We start from the raw sequence: 17,796 nt of genomic DNA, 5'->3' as shown, positions 1-17,796 counted from the left end.
CATGATATAATATATTCCGTTTGGCCCAGTGGTACTGTTGCATGTTGTTTTGATTGCATGTAGAAGTTCAGAATATTGAAGAGGCTGGTTATGTGGAAGGAGTACAGAGGTTTGAAAGTTGATGGATCACTGTTCAATTGCAGTCTTCATTTTCTGGAAATCCAGAGAGTCAGTTGATGCTGCTGAAACTCGGGTAAAGGTTGTGCCAAAGCATTTGCTCCAGAGGCTCACGTCTGGTGAGTATGGACTTGGCACACCCAGGGTTCTGAGCCGGATATCATCATTCTTCTCTTTCTTGGTGATTCCTTTCTTCTCTCTCTCTCTCAGGGTAACTTGGGAATTTTTTTTGGCTGGTGCAGCATAAGCCTCAGGCTTTCTTGCACCATATGGCTAATAATAATAATTGGCAATGTCCTCAGGAGCAGAGAGTTCTTCCCCATTCCACAAAAGAATTGGGGAAGGGATGGTCGGAAATCTGCCGAATTTTCTTTCATATTACTCTGGAATTAGTGTTTTTGTTTATGGTAGTGTGAGACGTGCTTGTCTTTGTGTGAGACGTGCTTTTGCCCTTATCTTGTTATAGTTAATAAGATTAACTGCGGTTGGGGATCTATGAAATGAATTCCATGCTTTATTTATTGACTTTGTTTTTGTGCATTCTTCATTCCACCAATAGTTATGGTGCCGTGAGAAGGGGAATTCGAGAGTGAAATTGAGCATTTAGCTGCAGATAATAGGCGTCACTTAATATAATCTGTGGCTTTGGCTGTTTATATAAATTTCTCATCCAGGCTGACAGCTGATTGAAAGTTGACCCAGTTGGCTTGAGAGAATTTCCATTTCCTGCACGGTTGGGCTAATGGTGGTTGGGTAGTGAGCAGATCACAAACAATTTGAAAATGGTCACTTCCCATGGGATCATCCATGGGAAGTGACCATTTTGTCCAGTTGGTAACTGTACGTGAGTGGGTGCACCAGTATTAAGAACAGTAAGGTTGTGCTTATCGAGAAAGGCTTCAATTAGTCGGCCATGTCTGTCTAATTTAGTCGATCCCCATAAAAGGTGGTGGTCATTTAAATCCCCCAAGAGACAGATGGGGAAAAGTAACTGCATTAGCAGGTTTTCAAGAACTTGGTAAGAAAAGATATGACTTGGTGGGAATAGACTGATACTAGTGTTAGCGCAATCTGGGCTATCAAACGTACACAACAACTTCAATTTCAATTTGCAAAACAATTTGTTTGGTCCAGATCTTTGTACTGACCAAGACGGCCACATCCCCACGGATGGAATTTGAAGTATTATGATTTTGTCGACAGAATAGTTCTTTATGTTGGTAGAATGAGAGGTTAGGTAGGTTAATGCATTAAGAATCTGCAGATAAAGGAACCACTAGGTGGCAGTGATCACAATGTGCTGAAGTGGGATTTATTCAAAGAGGTAAACCCTTCCCTTTACCCCATCAGGGGTAAAGGGAAGGGTTTTTGCTTTCGTAAATGCGACTACGATGGTCTGAGACAGCATTTAAATTCTATACAGTGGGACCAACTGATGACGTTACCAACAGCAAATTCAAAATGGGAAGCATTCAAAGAACTTATCTTGGAGGCTACTAGGCTTTACATACCAACTAAGAAATATTGTTCAAGGTTTAGGCCTAAATGAATGTCAGATGAACTAATAAGACATATGGCAGAGAATAAAAATGCATGGGACACATAAATTAATGGGTGACATGGAAGCCTATGATAGATATAAGCTGGTCTGTAACCAAGTCACAAAGGAGATTAGCATTAGTAGAGGCATATAATGCAAGAAAGCCAGCTTATGCAGAATCAGCCAAAAAAAAAAAAAAAAAAAAAAAAACCCTTCCACTTCACCCCTCCATTTGTTCGAAATACCTGTCCAGTTGAGCCTTAAATTTATATAGGCTATCAACTTCCACAACAAGGGATGGAAGTCTGTTCCATCAACCAAGTACCCGCTGGCTAAAGGCAAATTTCCGCACATCTATCCTACATCTGTCTTTCCTCAATTCGAATTTATGCCTTCTCAGGTGATTATTCTGAGCAAGAGGCAGTATCCCATCAGCATTGAGCATGCTCAAACTATTCAAGGCTTTATACACCTCTATCAGATCACCTCGCCGGTGCCTAGTCTCCAGACACTGTAATTTGCAAATCTTAAGCCTTTCTTCATAAGAGCAACCCTTTGTTCCGTTCACTAACCTTGTTGCCCTTCTCTGTACTCGTTCCAGCAGCTCTACATCCTTCTTGAAATGAGGCCTCCAGACTGTATACAGTACTCAAGGTGCGGACTGACCATTGCCTTATACAAGGGAATAATCACCTCCCCATCCCTGCTAGAAAAATTCCTGTATATCATTGATAAGACACAATGAGCTACCCTTGCAGCCTGTCTGCAATGCTCAGAGAGCTTCATATCTGCCTGCACAATTACCCCCAGGTCCTTTTCATTCTCTACCACTGTCAGCTATGCACAGCAGCTATGCACTGCTGCTCCTTCCCACCTGGCTACGGAGGCGCCCCTTCTCCCCTTGTATAAAGCAATGGTCAGCCCACACCTTGAGTACTGTATACAGGTCTGGAGGCTTCATTTCAAGAAGTATGTAGAGCTGCTGGAACGAGTACAGAGAAGGGCAACAAGATTAGTGAATGGAACAAAGGGTTGCTCTTACGAAGAAGGCTTAAGTTTTGCAAATTGCAGTGTCTGGAGACTAGGCACCGGCGAGGTGATCTGATAGAGGTGTATAAAGCCTTGAATGGTTTGAGCATACTCATTGTCAATGGGATTCTTCCTCTTGCTCAGAGTAATCACCTGAGAGGGCATAAATTCAAATTGAGGAAAGACAGATGTAGGATAGACGTGTGGAAATTTGCCTTCAGCCAGCGGGTAGTTTGTTGGAGGAACAGACTTCCATCCCTTGTTGTGGAAGTTGATAGCCTAAATAAATGGAAGGCTCAGCCGGACAGGTATTTCGAAAGAATGGAGGGGCGAAATGGGAGTGGTTTTTTTTCCTTTTTTTGGCTGATGCTGCATAAGCTTGCTTTATTGCATCATATGCCTCTACTAATGCTAATGCTAAAGGTTTCCTGTAGACAGAAACCAACTGGAGAGTAGCGGTTAATTAAGACTTGAATATCAGCAAGGTTGCTACGAAATCTAAAATTCCATTGTAGAATGTAAAGCATTACTGGTGATTAGTAGAAGAAGCTGTATCTGACTTTTTCTTTTATGTGGCTGGCTTATGGCATTCAGGCTTTGGGTTGTCTCTTTTTGAAAAGAATGGCTGACCAGTGTCTATATCTTCTTCCACATATATTTCTAGGATTGGGTCTTCTTGTCTGGATGAGTCAGTTGTATCCATAGATGTTTCTTGGATATTCTTTTTTAAATTTGAGCTTCGATTATTCGATGTAGAAGCAATCACTGGGGAGAAGAAGGAGATGTAGCTGGTACTGTAAGTGCAGTATTGCTTGCCTGGTTCAACTATTTAGGGATATATGACTGTTGCTGAGAGAGAACGGTCCTAGCCTAGTCAGAGATTGAAGTGTTTGAAGGGACTATAACATCAGTTTGGGGGGCCACTGATTGATATTTTTGCACAATACTGGTGTATCTTAAATTATAAGAGGAAACCTCATACCTTTTTAGTAGGACTGTGATTCTCTCGACACTCAATCACAAATGATTATAATATAAACCTACCCCACATGCATAGTCATAAACAAATCAAATTAAATTAAAATAGCTATTAATTAAAATCACCATACCTTCAATTCTCATATCATGCCAAGCGAATTGAAAGAGTTATGGAAAGACGGCAGCCACCAACCAACATTGCATGCTATCATGAGAATTGAAAAACAATTGTCGCAAATATCTAAAAACCACAAAACAAATAAATATCTATTAATACACATAATTGAAACTTTAAAGCCGTAACATCTTTTAAGAGACCAACTTATTCTGTTTGTTACCGTGTTCACAAGAAGTACAAAAGTGATTCACGAATGATATCCCCCCCCCTTGTTTTATATAAAATTATCAAAACCTGACACGAGATTATTTATATAGACCAATGTATGAATTACTATTTATACATGCGCGTAAGCGTCCACGAGTCCGAAATTAAAATATTCCCGCTGTCTATTAAGAACTTTCGATTCATTAAAAAGGAACATATATCCATCAGTGATTGCATGAAATGCAAGCTCAGAGGCACCCATCCTACCTACCCTAACTGATGCCACATGCTGCTGTATCCTTACTGAAAGTAAATTTTGAGTCGAGCCAATATAAGCAGAATTGCACCAACCACAGGAAATATTGTGTGCTTCCATGGTAGCAACTACATCCACTACCCTATATTTCAAGACAGCATGGAGTTTACTCATGGGCTGTGCAACAATCTTAAATTCAGTGTTCTTAAATATGTTAATAAATTGTCTATACCAATGCTGTATATACGGAACTTTAATAAAATGTTTATGATCTGCCCTGTCATTTGTTGTACCTGTCTCCAATTTATGATGTATGAGGTTTCCTCTTATAATTTAAGATTATTATAATAATAGGACTTATTGGGCTTCATAGTCCCTTTTGATTCGAATTAGTAATACTGGTGTACATATGTTTATTCATACTGGGAGCAATTAATTTCCTTGCTTCTTGAAAGCTTACTTTATTTTCAATCTTATATTTCATGATTTTCTTTTCAGTTTCCCTTATGTCGCTTATCCTAGAATAAGCAGGATGGTTTCCTTTACAGTTGGGGGCAGGTCATTTCTTTTGCTGAGCAATCACTTCGAGTGTGTCCAGAGGGCCCATAATTGGGACAGACTTGGTTTCCTCTGTATGCCGTTTGAGAGTGGTCATACTTTTGGCACTTATAACATCTCAATGGATTAGGAATGTAGGATCTAATGCGGCAAAGTAGATAGCCTGCTTTTATCGATGGTGGTAGATTTGGCATGTTAATGGTTAGAATAATATTCCTTGTAGGTGTGAGTGTATTTTCTCTCTTAACCATAATTATTTTCACAGCAATGACATTTTGATCTTGAAGCTCTTGAGTTATCTCCTCCTCCGTGACATTCACTAGATCCCAGCTGGATATAATATCCTTAGATGTATTTAGGGTTGCATGGGGAGAAACTTTTACTGGAATTCCAGCAAACTTTGTAAGATTTAGCAGTTTCTCCGAATGATTGCGGTTCATTGTTTCCACTAGTAGGTCCCCTGATTGCAGTCTCTTGACTGTCTTAGGAGATCCTGCCAGACTTTCCAGGTGTTTCTCGATAAGGAACAGAGACAGCTTATTGAGAGGAAACAATGAACCGCAAACATTCGGTTCAGAGAGGGTGCATTATAAGAAATGCAGGAAAATCTGTCACTGAAGAGTTGGTTGGGTTGCAATGTGTCATGTTCAGTATCTAACTCTGGCTGAGAGCTAGTCTACTCTAGAGGTGGAAACACATTTTGTTCCATATTTGCTTCTTTTTCCCTTTCCGGCCCCACCACAGGGAGGCAGGAGCAGTGCATGGTGTGACCAAGCGTAAAGTAGTAAGTGTTAGTAAGAGAAATATGAAAAATAAAAGGTGGCTTTTCTTTCTTGTTCTGTACAGGTACTTTTTTAACAGAAGCTGTTATTAAATAAATAAATTTCTTAAGGCTAGGAACCTAAAAGAACTATAAATCACTTTAAGCACAGAGAAAATGCTCGATCATAATCGCTTGGCATCCAGGGCCAGATATTTTGCATCTACATTCACACAAGAGGAATTTTTTTAGAGATGGGGATGCCAGAAGTGTATCAAATTCTAACAGATTAAAATTCTTAAATGATTTTGATGAAAGTGGAAGAGATTGTTGAAGCTAAATGTAAAAATGACACCTGGAGTGGATGGTATCTATCTAGTTATATTAAAGAAGGCAGCAAAAGAAGTAAGCAAACCTTAAGCCATAATTATCAGAGCATCTTTGGATTTAGGAGAGGTCTGTGTGGACTGGAGATGTGTGAATGTATCCCCAATTCACAACAGTGGACCAAAGGATGAGTGAGTAATTACAGATCTGTTTAACTTGACTTCTCTTCCACAGAAAATAATGGAGTCACTGGTTAAAGAAGTAATTCAAACCCATCTAGACAGGAATGCAGTCATACTGTAGTCACAGCATGGATTTGTTATGGGGATCTTGTCTGACCAATCTAATTGGATACTATGATGTGCTGGAACTGGAACTGAAAAGGAACTGGGTGCAGAAAATAATTTTGACATCATATATTTAGATTTCAGAAAAGCTTTTGACACTTTTACACATAAAATACTGCTGTACAAAGAGTAATGTGGCACTGGGAGCAAGTTACTCCTATGGATAAAGGGATGGTTGAGTGGTTATCGACAGGCACTGCTTTTCTTCTGAATTGCAGTTAGTACTGCTTGGACAATACTTTCTTTGATGTATTTACTGCATCATTAATTGGCTTCTCTGACTGTGGTTGCATTAAAAGTTGCCAGACGTGTGAAAGTGTTCCAGTCGCCATGAATCGATTTTCCACCACAGTATCCTAGATGGGTGGCATGGTCTCTCTTTGCAAAGGTTGGCTATCACAGGAAAGTGATCACTACTGTAAGGGTTTTCTTCAACTCCCATGTGCACACAAGAAGCCAGGAAGTGGAACAAATGGAAAGATCGATAGCAGTAACTGTACAGGTAGGCATATAGAAAAATGTATTAGAGCCCAAATTTAGAAGGGTGAAGTTGTTGTGTTCCTGCATACATTCCATAATCTGATCCCATCCATTGATGCTAGCTCTACCCCACAAAGTATTATGTTCATTGAAATTCCCATGTAATAGAAAAGCAGGTGGAAATTGCTTAATTATATCATCAAGGTCTACCTGGGTGCGCCTCGGTAGCCAGGTGGGAAGGAGCAGCAGTGCGTAGCACACGCTTCTTGATTAGACCGGGGTTCGAGCCCGTCACCACCAAATACGGAGGACGCAGAAAGGTCAGGGAATGACCACCGCATATCCCGGAGCAATATGGCCTTAGTTGCTAATGCTCCTAAAAACCAAATAACAAACATAACAATCTACCTGGGTGATGTCATTCCCAGGTGGCAAATAGGTTGAACAGATAGAAGAAACTCTACTGTGAGGCACATAGCTACAGTCTCTATTATAGTGCTTAGTGGCATAGGTTGAAAGTGAGTATGGTTATCCACAAGGATGACAACTCCTCCATTGGCTGGTCCATCCTGTTCTCTTCTCCAAATGATATTGCAGCCATGCATGTAAGGGTTCTCATTTGCCTTTAAATATGCCTCTTGTAAGCAGAAGCACGTTGGCTCATACTTATGCAGGAGGGCCTTGATTTCTTCACTATTTTGATGGAAACTACAGCAGTTCCACTGCAGAAATTTGAATGTGGATGTTACTTAGATTTGCTGGGCCTGCCTGTGGGCTTCAGGGAGCTGAGAGCTTTGCTTTCTCAGTTTTAGATTTATCCTTTTTGGGGAAGTATGGATATTGTCTAGTCTAGTGTTCATGTCTTTGTCCACAAAAACGTTCCAAGGCTGCATCTTCATTCTTTCCTTGATCCCTCTCTCCATTTTTTCATTTGTTGGGCAGCGAGTCAGGTTTTTTGGTATTTTCTATTTTATTTGGTTTAGTTAGAGGTGTAGCAGTAAGTGACATAGATATGGGAGTGGCAGCTAATTGATTATTTTGTACTGCCTTTTGAGTATTCAGTAAGTAGCACACAATGGGAGCAAAGGATTCTTTTTTGGTGGGATTTTCATACCTGTTTGAGTCTCAACAGATTGCTTCCCTGCAGCCTTCTGAGCATATATGGGCAGTAATTATTGCTACTTATTGGCATTACCAGTTTTCTCTCCTCCTGATATGGAATATTCAGCTCTGCCTTGTGTCACTGTATTTGCTTTTCTTGTTTCCACTGCTGGCATGCCCTTGAATATGGAGGATTTTTCACAATTGGCACAAGTGGGTTTGGTGGCTGTACATGCATTGCTTTCATCTTTTACACCACAGTGAGCACATGCAGGTGCTCCATGACAGGCCATCTGTGAATGCCCATTTTTCTGGCATTTGAAACAGCACCTTGGATTTGGGATTTAAGGCCTTACCCTGCGCTTATTAATATATAACTAAGAGCTACAAAGGCTCAATTTTATCCTAACGTATATCAGTATTTAAAATATAAGAGATTACCTCATAGGTTCATAGGATGTCTTCTACACTGTATTCTCCAAATAATGTCAATTAAAATAACATTAAAATTTTAAATGTGTTTCTCACTCTATGGCCCGGGATCACAGCAGAAGACCCCAGCCCAACCCCAGACATATCAAACCCCTCATGAAACTCAGAGTGACTGAAAACATTATGCCAAATATACTACACTGCAAAATAAACATAAAAACTAAAATTTTGCTGAAAAACTTTGATAAAAAATGCGGTGACAAAATAAAGGCAATTTATGTAAATTTCCTCCCTTAAGTGGACTAAGCTTTTAGACACTTGTTTTGATCACAGGTTGGAACAAACTGACACAAGATGTGTGTGCTACGATATTTATAGGAGATTAATTGTTATTGCGCATGCCTGCAAATGACCATGAATCGAAATTAGGTACAGTCATCGAATGTTAATAGAATTACTGTGTAACCTCATTTCCAGGGTTTCAGCAATTAAAAGTTTCATGTAATTGTGCTGAATATTTAAAATCTTGGTTTCATTGAACAGAAATGTGTGACCTTCATTTATGGTTGTGAGGGAACCTCCTAGTGATGCTGCTGGTCCTACAGATTAGCATCACCTGGGATCCAACACCCGCAGCCTAGGTTCCAGGTTAACACCATAGGAATCCAGTGCATATGCTGTACACTGTAACTCGTGGAAACTTGGAAAGGGAGATCTGGTGGTTGAGTGTGACCATCAGGATCTCCCTGGTGGTCACACTCATGAAGGTTACACACAATGTGTGACCTTCATTTAAATTTCATTTACAATTTATGTACCCAGCTGTTATTGAATTAGGAGATGTTGCAGTATTAAACGTAAGGATGATGTCTCTGGTTGGTGCTCACTTCCCATCCCTATGCACGAGAATTCTTTTAATAGCTATCACTTCCAGTGACTTCAGTTTGGACCAGATTTCCTCCTCAGTAACCTTAAGGAGGTCCTACTCAGAGATGACACCTCTTGATGAATTTAGCGTTCTCTGTGGTGTCACGTTAATCAGTATTCCTCCAGTTGATGTTGTTCTGAGTGCCTGTTGTTTTTGATTTCGATTAAGAAGTCCCCAGAATGAAGTCACTTAACTGATTTTAGGAAACTGCTAACCCTTCTAAACCCTTCTGTATGAAAAAAAGCAACATTTTCCTGATAGGTTTCTCAGTTTTTGAATGCATAATTAAGAATCTTGGAATGGGTCATGACAGCACTTCAGATTGGGATCTGTTTGCTTCATTGGCATTGTCTGTTTCTTGGTTTTTATTTTCTGATAGGAACTGCATTGAGCCCCAGAAGACATAACATTTTCATGATTCACAGTGTTTTTAATTTTTATTCAGTGCCCAGGCTCCCTGCCAAACATGGAGTCCAAATGGGATGCCCACTACCTGGAAAACATTAAATGCACTCGGGAGTGGGATGCCATGGCTTCCCAGACAGCATACCTCCATCACTGCCAGTGTGAATCCTGTCCTTCAGACCATGAGGGTAGGGGAATTGCATTGACATGACATCGTTGACCCTTGCAGGCAAACCCACTAACTGATTGATCCTGAACGAGCCATCCAGGACCGCCAGTCGTGTTGAAGCAGAAGCCACAGTGGTGTGTGGCTTCTGCTTCAACATGACTGGCCACACACCACTGTGGCTTCTGCTTCAGAAAAAAAATTTATTTTATTTTTTTTTTTTTGACACTGAAAACATTTTTAGTGGGATTAAGGTGTTATTACAAAAAAAAAACACAGAGCAAGTCCCTGTCATATATTATTGTTATGGTTAAACAATTCACCTAATTGTTTATCCATAATACGTGAGAAATTATAGTCCCTTTGGAGAATATTATATTGTAGATTATTTAAAAAAGAATTGAATTTTTGAATTTCAACACAGAGGAAGTCCACAGAAATTATATTATTATGGTTAAATAATTCACCTAATTGTTTAACCATAATAATATATATACCTCGTAACATAATATATTTTACAAATAAAATATATTTTATTATATATATGTGCATACTTATGTCAAATACATTAATAAACTTAATAGAGGAATCAGTAATTTACAATGGATACTCATAGACCTTCAAGAAGAATATCCTTCCACTTTTTCTTGAACTCACATGTATTGAATCAAAAAATTATGTATCTTGCTTTAGTTATCATAGACAAATAATTTCTGTAGCTGCAATACAGTCTAATGAATAAACAATTGTTTAAAAAAATGTGTATTTTTATTTATTACAATAATCACAGTATCACGATCTGAGACGTTTTCAATGCCTGCTGGGTTATATACCTGGTATGTAATTTTTTTTAATCTAATTTTTATCAAACGTTGGTTTTTACCTTAATACAAGATGTATCACTGTAAGTCTGTTCGTTCATAATAAATGAATAATGAAGGATCATAATTATGGTTCCTTTCTAGAGATTTATACCATTAATCAACATTAGACATCGTTATAGTGCAGTGAAGTATTCAATTATTTTAGTTATAAATAGCCCTCATTTAAAAGTCATGGCTTTTTATGAATAATATTTATTGTTAAATAACTTACTATTACCTTTAACTGTATTAGCAACAATCTTATTATTCTACCATAACTTGATTAGGATAGTTCATTTTTAGTTACATTTTATAAGTTTTATGCATTTTTATATATAAATATGTGAAACTTATGATACTGCAGAGAAATATTAATATCATTTCAACAACAAAACTTTTTTAATTAGATGACCTCAATGATGCCATATGTTCTTATCTAACTTGTGAAAGATTCTGGGATGATTTTGATTTTAAGGTAAGAAATAAATTTTGTGTGAAAAACTTTATTTTCATGTTGAATTCCTTATAAATTAAGGGTTACTTGTGAGTGTATGAGGCATAGAAAAACAAGTAAGGCAAATACTAAGGAGTTTTATTTTGTGGCAATGGAAAGGCATTTGTGAGACCACACTAGGAATACTGTGTCCAGGTATAGAGGCTACACATAAAAAGAAGACATCACATTTTTTGAAAATGTCCCAAGATTGGCAATGTGCAATTAACAAAATGGCACTCAAACAAGGAGAGACTTTGAATATTTGGGCCACACCACTTGGTTACTAGTTACCCTAGAAGAGACCCAACCAAGGTTTATAAAGATATGAGAGAGGATAGTAAAATGAGTGCAGATGAAGTTTTTATGGTATTTAAACGGTATTAAATGACATTAGAACCAGGAAGCATAAATGCAAATTAAGAAGGAAAAGTTACAAGCTGGATTTCAGTCAACAGCATTTAAGAATTTGATTTTTTGTCTAATGCTGATGAGTCTTTATCATGGAAATAATACTAAGAAATTTTCTTTGCTAAGGTAAAGAAAGCCAATGTGAGAACCATGGCAAAACTTCCATCTGTTGTTGTAGAAGTTGATAGCTTAAATAGATTCTGGGCAGAACTAGACAAACATTTGGAGCGAGTGAAATGAGTGAATGAGTGATGGGTGAAATGAGAAGGTTTTTTTTTTGGCTGATGCTATATAAGCTTGCTTTCTTGCATCATGTGCCTTTACTAATGCTAATGCTAACTTACTGGACGAACTGGTTTGCCACTACCACAGCTTCGTGCTGCATGCTCAGTAAACAGGCGATATGTGCTGTCGGTCTGGAGCTGTTGTTGGGTTTAATGACACAAGGGCTACCAAGGCAAAATTGTGTCTATTCATAGTTTACTTGCATGAACATATCCTTATAGTTGTTAAATTATATACTCTTGTATATGCCAATACATTTTAAATATATTAAAAGTTCTTCAATATTTGCATAATTTCCTAGGATATGAGATAAATCATGTGATACATTAAGCCTGGAAACGGATTGAAAAGTGTGTGACCAGTTGGTTGAATATAAGGGACATCAAGCAGAAAATGACGGACCGTAAGCTGACTGTTACAGGATGAGCACTGGGGTGGGTTTTCTCCAAATAACAGAAAGAGATGGGTATGATGCGTATGTCCAATTCTTAGCCTTGCCAACAACACTTCCTCTCTTCTCTTTTGTCGGAAGCCTGAGAGCCACAGCTTTGGTCCTTGTTTTATCTGGTAAAGTTCCAGTGTAAATTATTGTAGGTGAGATGGAAAGTTCAATAATCTTACTAAGTGCTAACTCAATGGCGTAAAGTTCAGCAGTGAAGACACTGCATGCTAACAGTAGTGTGGCTGTAACTGTACATGAAGGAAAAACTGCTGCAGCGCCTACCATACTGTCAGTTTTTGATCTGTTGGTATACATTTTAGAGGCAAGGAAGTTAAGATTAGCATGAGCTGAGTGAAACTGTCTGATGTTGTAGGGAGGTATGACATTATTCCCCCACTGAAGAAAATGTGTATCATAGGAGGCAGAAACATATTTCCAACGTGGAATAGGTGCAGTTGTGTACTGAAAAATATCAGCTAAATCAGTTTTCCAACTCTGAATAAGTTCTTTGATCCTGATGAGGCAGGTCGATTTTCACATGTCTTGTTCTCATAGAATGTATCCCACCGAGTGTGATAAAGATACTCCCAACCATGGTGTGATGGAAGACTGGATCTTAGAAGCATAGGAAAGCAATACAGCAGGCCCTCGTTATAATGTGGTTCGCTTTACGCTGATTTGCTATAATGCATTTTTTATATTATAACCCATATCTGACTATAACGCTCTATCACTATAACGCTCTTTTACAGATTGCATTTTTGGCATATTTAACAAAATCGTTTCATTTGATGGAGTCGATAGCTTGAAAATGAATAGCAAAACAGCATTAAAATGTTTCCCACCCTCAGTGAAATTTTCCCATGCTCAGTGAAATTTTCCCACACTTAGTGAAATTTTCTCATGATCAGTGAAATTTTCTTGCATGCTAATTTAATTGCAGTACAGTTACTTGTTACATAGTTCTGAGATCAACATTTTAAAAAATTATCAAGTATATTGCTTGTAATATTTGTGTTATATGCATTTATCCGAAGTCTAGTCATCACTCAGTACAGTATTAGATATTGTGTGTAACGGATAGTTTACTCGAACATTATATCATAATTAATGCATCCAACGCAGTTACATTTTCGAAGAGTTAATAATGACTGATAAGAATGAAAAAGCAACAATCTGGACACAGAACGAAGACTATAAATGTAAAAAAAAAAAAAAAGACTGAATTTGAAAATTAAATTAGACGTTTTGAAGCGAATTGATTCCGGTCAACGGCAAGCGGATGTGTGCCATAATTTAGTTTAACTGTAAGAACAATTATAAAAAATAAAGAATTAATTTTAGCTGCGGGAAAGACGGGAAAGATGGCCTAGCCCTAGTTGCTTCCACTGCAAGCAACTAGGGCTAGGCCGGCTATTAGGATCGAAATGGAGAGACTAACTAATTTTATCGAAGATAATATCCGATGCAGAATTCAGTTAAGTTAAATATTATAAAAGACAGAGAGAGAGAGAGAGAGAGAGAGAGAGAGAGATTAGCCTATATGATGATGTGAAGAAAAATCATTTAAAAAAAAAAAAAAAAACGTGGAACCATTTAAAATTAGTAAGGGCTGCTTGAATAGATTTAAAATCCAGGGAGAAGCTGCAAGTGCATATCAAGGAGCCGAAACTTTCAAAAAAGAACTTGTTAAAATGATTGAAGAGTGGTATTATGTGTTATACTTCTCAACAAGTTTTTAACATAAATGAAGCAGGACTTTTTTTGGAAATGAATGCCTAAAAGAAATTTCATATTGAAAGTATAAAAAAACATGCCAAGTTTCAAAACGGCAAAGGATCAGTTGACTTTATTGTTGGATGGTAATGCTGCGGGGGATTTAAAATTAAAATCCCTTTTATTTTACTAGGAAGAGGGCCAAAGTACAACCCAAAATCAACACATTTTTCATGATTAAATTCATCAATTAAAATCTATTTAGATCAATTAAATTCATGATTTAATTGGAATTTTAAGTTTAATTTTGATACGTAAGTAATTACCACATAATTATATACGTATGTAATGCAGAATATTTTATATGTACAAATATTTGAATATTAAATATTTTGACCAACATTTGTGCATCTTTTCACTACCATTTATCATTGATTAGGAAATATCCTATGGCACCGACCACATCTCACATATACATATGTTACCTTATGAGAATGTGGCGCTCGCTTAGCGTGGATTCACTTAGCGCTCTGTTTTTCCGGAACAAATTATCAGCATTAAAGGGGGGGGTCACCTGTAATGTTTTCCTATGAAGATGTAATGGAGGATCATGAGCTTCAGTATAAAGACTTTGCATTGCAGACCCAGCGCAGTCCTTCCAGAGCACTGTGCTGGATGGCATTTAGCCATTCTAATGTGCTTTTCCTAGCTGAGTTATATACGGGAGAACCATAATCTAAGCGTGAACAGATCAGAGACTTGTAGAGGTGAGGTAAGGAGTACCGATCAGCTTCTTATGACGTGGATGAGACTGACCGAAGCATGTTCAACTCTTTTAGACAAGTAGTTCGTAAATATATGACATGTGCTTGAAAATTAAGTTTACTCTCTAATATCAGGACAAGAAATCTGATGCTGTTTACTACTGATATCGGACTATTGTTTAGCTGTTGTTGTTATTGGGTTTAACGACACAAGGGCTACTGAAGCCAAATTGGTTCTATTCATTGTTAATTCATAAAAGCATATCATTAGAGATATTAAATTATATGCTTCTGTACAAGCCAATTTGTTTTAGATACAATAAAAGTTCTTCAATATTTGCTTTGTTTCTTAAGAAATGAGATAAATCAGGTGATATATTCAATGTGGAGAGTGACTGAAAAATGTTTGACCAGATGGTTGAACGTAAGGGACAATCAATCAGAAAATGACGGATGGTAAGTTGTGTCTGACAGGATGAGCACTGTGGTGGGTTTTCTCCCAGTAATAGGAAGAGATGAGTATGATGAATGTGTCCAATTCCGAGTCTTGCCAGTACCACTCAGAAGCTTTGGATCTTCTTTTATCTGGTAAAGTTTATTGTTGGTGTCACTTTTCCAGATCTGTGACTATGTATCGTAGCACGCCTTGTATATGACAGACTTATAGTCAGAGTAAGGAACCTGAGGATGTGAGAGAGTGGGTTGAGGATATTTAGTGGCAAAATCAGCACTTTCATTTCCCGGAATACCAGAATGGCCAGTGATCCAGCAGAAACTGATTGACTGATTGGACGATCAGTCAATCAGTCAGGAGAATAGCTGGGAATTAATCTGTTTCAATGTAGGAGGAGAAATTCTTCCTTATGGCAGAGACAGCACTGAGGGAGTCTGTGTAAATTATGGCAGATGAGACGGAAAGCTCAATAATCTTACTAAGTGCTAACTTAATGGCATATAATTCAGCTGTGAAGACCCTCCAAGCTATCAGTAGTGTGGCTGAAATAGTACATAAAGGAAAAACTGCCACAGCACCTACCATAATGTCAGTTTGGAACCATCTGTATAAATTTTATAGGTATGGTTGTTCATAGTAGCATGAGCTGAATGTAACTGTCTGATATTGCAGGGAGGTATAATATTTTTCCCCCACTTGAGAAAGTGTATATCTTGAGAGACAGACACATACACTGTGCTGCCACTTTATTAGGTACATCCCCGCTGTGCGCACAAATGGTTTATCCCACAACGTTGCAAGTCGCATGACCACAGTTGTGGATATAAATGCAGCAGAACAACCTTTCTAGTATCAGTTAAGTACACAAACCGTGGCAAGAATGGGGAAAAGGAGTGATCTAATGGACTTTGAACATGGCATGGTAGTAGGTGCAAGATGTGCTGGACAAAGCATCTCTGAAACGGCAGTTCTCCTGAACTTTTCACGCACCACAGTTTCAAGGGTGTATCGAGAATGGTGCAACGAACAGAAAACATCCTCTCAACATCACTCCTGTGGAAGAAAATCACTTATTTATGAGAGAGGTCAGAGGAGGATGGCTAAAATGTGGGCAAGCAAACAAACGGGCCACAATGCCACACATCACGTCAGAATACAACGTTGGTGCACAGAACAAGATATTGCAATGGACCACTAGTCGCACTTTGTTGCGAATGGGCTACAACAGCCGACGACCACATTGCGTACCTTTGTTATCAATGAAGAACAAGAGAGCACGCCTCCTGTAGGCACAGCAACACCAGCACTGGACTATCAAGGATTGGAAAACAGTTGCTTGGTCTGACAAGTCAAAATTCCTTGTGCATCATGTTGATGGAAAGCTCAGAATTTGGTGAAAACAACATGATGTTGTTATTTGTTATTTGGTTTTTTTAGGAGCATTAGCAACTAAGGCCATATTGCTCCGGGAATATGCGGTGGTCATTCCCTGACCTTTCCACATCCTCCGTATTTGGTGGTGACGGGCTCGAACCCCGGTCTAATCAAGAAGCGTGTGCTACGCACTGCTGCTCCTTTCCACCTGGCTACGGAGGTGCTGAAAACAACATGTATCCATGGACCCGTCATGTCTGACGACTACTGTGTAAGGTGGTGGTGGCAGTGTTATGGTGTGGGGAATGTTTTCTTGGCACACGTTGGGTCCATTGATACCCATAGATTCACATCTGAATGCCACATTGTTGCTGACCAAGTGCATCTGTTCACGTTGACAGTTTATCCTCAGTCAGATGGTTACTTCCAGCAGGATAATGCGCCGGTGCACAAAGCTCAAATCACTATGGAGTGGTTCCAGGAAGAGGACAATGACTTTTCTTTGCTGCAGTTGTCTGCTCAGTCCTTGGATCTGAATTCTATTGAACATCTTTGGGATAAGCTGGAAAAGGCTGTTTGCAGCAGGCCTACACCTCCGCCGAATCTCAAGGAACTGCGTGACACACTCATGTCTGCATGGTACTCCATTCCTGCACAACATTTTCGGCATCTTGTTTAATCCATCCCTAGACAAATTCAGGCTGTTTTGAAGGCTAAAGAAGGCTCGACACGCTACTAGTTAGGTATACCTAATAAAGTGGCAGCATAGTGTATGTCCAAGGTGGAACAGGTGCAGTCGTGTCTTGAAAAATTTCATTTAAATTGGCATTCCATCTCTGAACAAGTTGTTTGATCCTGAGTGAGGTAGTTCTATTTTCATTTGGCTTGCTCTCATAGAAGGCTTCCCACCGAGTATTATAAAGATACTCCCAACTTGGGTGCAGTGGTGGACTCGGGATCTTAGCAGCGTAGTGGAGCAGTAACATTTTTCTATGCAGGTGTAATCATGGATTGTGCACTGCAATATAAAAACTTTGGATCGGAGCAGTCCTGAAAGCTCCCAGCACAGTCCTCAGAGCACTGTGATGGATCACATTTAGCCATTTTCAAGTAGTGCTCCTGGCAGAGTCATACACTGGACAACCATAATCTAGCCATGAATGGATTAAACTTTTATAAAGATGCAGTAAAGTATATCGATCAGCTCCCCACAACATTGATGAAACCGATCGTAATATATTCAAA

General features: G+C 38.7%; 1 protein-coding gene across 1 annotated transcript in view; it reads left to right on the top strand.

The window, feature by feature from the left end:
• Positions 1-12,114, top strand: part of LOC150082881 (uncharacterized) — a 142,951-nt gene extending 130,837 nt beyond the window's left edge. The window contains exons 6-7 of the mRNA XM_090378309.1: positions 11,020-11,087; positions 12,103-12,114. Coding sequence (XP_090234435.1) covers positions 11,020-11,087; positions 12,103-12,114 — 80 coding nt within the window. The remainder of the gene's footprint in view (positions 1-11,019; positions 11,088-12,102) is intronic.
• Positions 12,115-17,796: the final 5,682 nt, after the last annotated feature.

The sequence above is a fragment of the Mastigoproctus giganteus genome, chromosome 7 (genome assembly GCF_048544385.1).
Source record: "Mastigoproctus giganteus isolate SK-2022 chromosome 7, ASM4854438v1, whole genome shotgun sequence".
Taxonomy (NCBI): Eukaryota; Metazoa; Arthropoda; class Arachnida; order Uropygi; family Thelyphonidae; genus Mastigoproctus; species Mastigoproctus giganteus.
The sequence above is the reverse complement of the archived record's forward strand: the minus strand, read 5'-3'. Positions and strand labels throughout refer to the sequence as shown.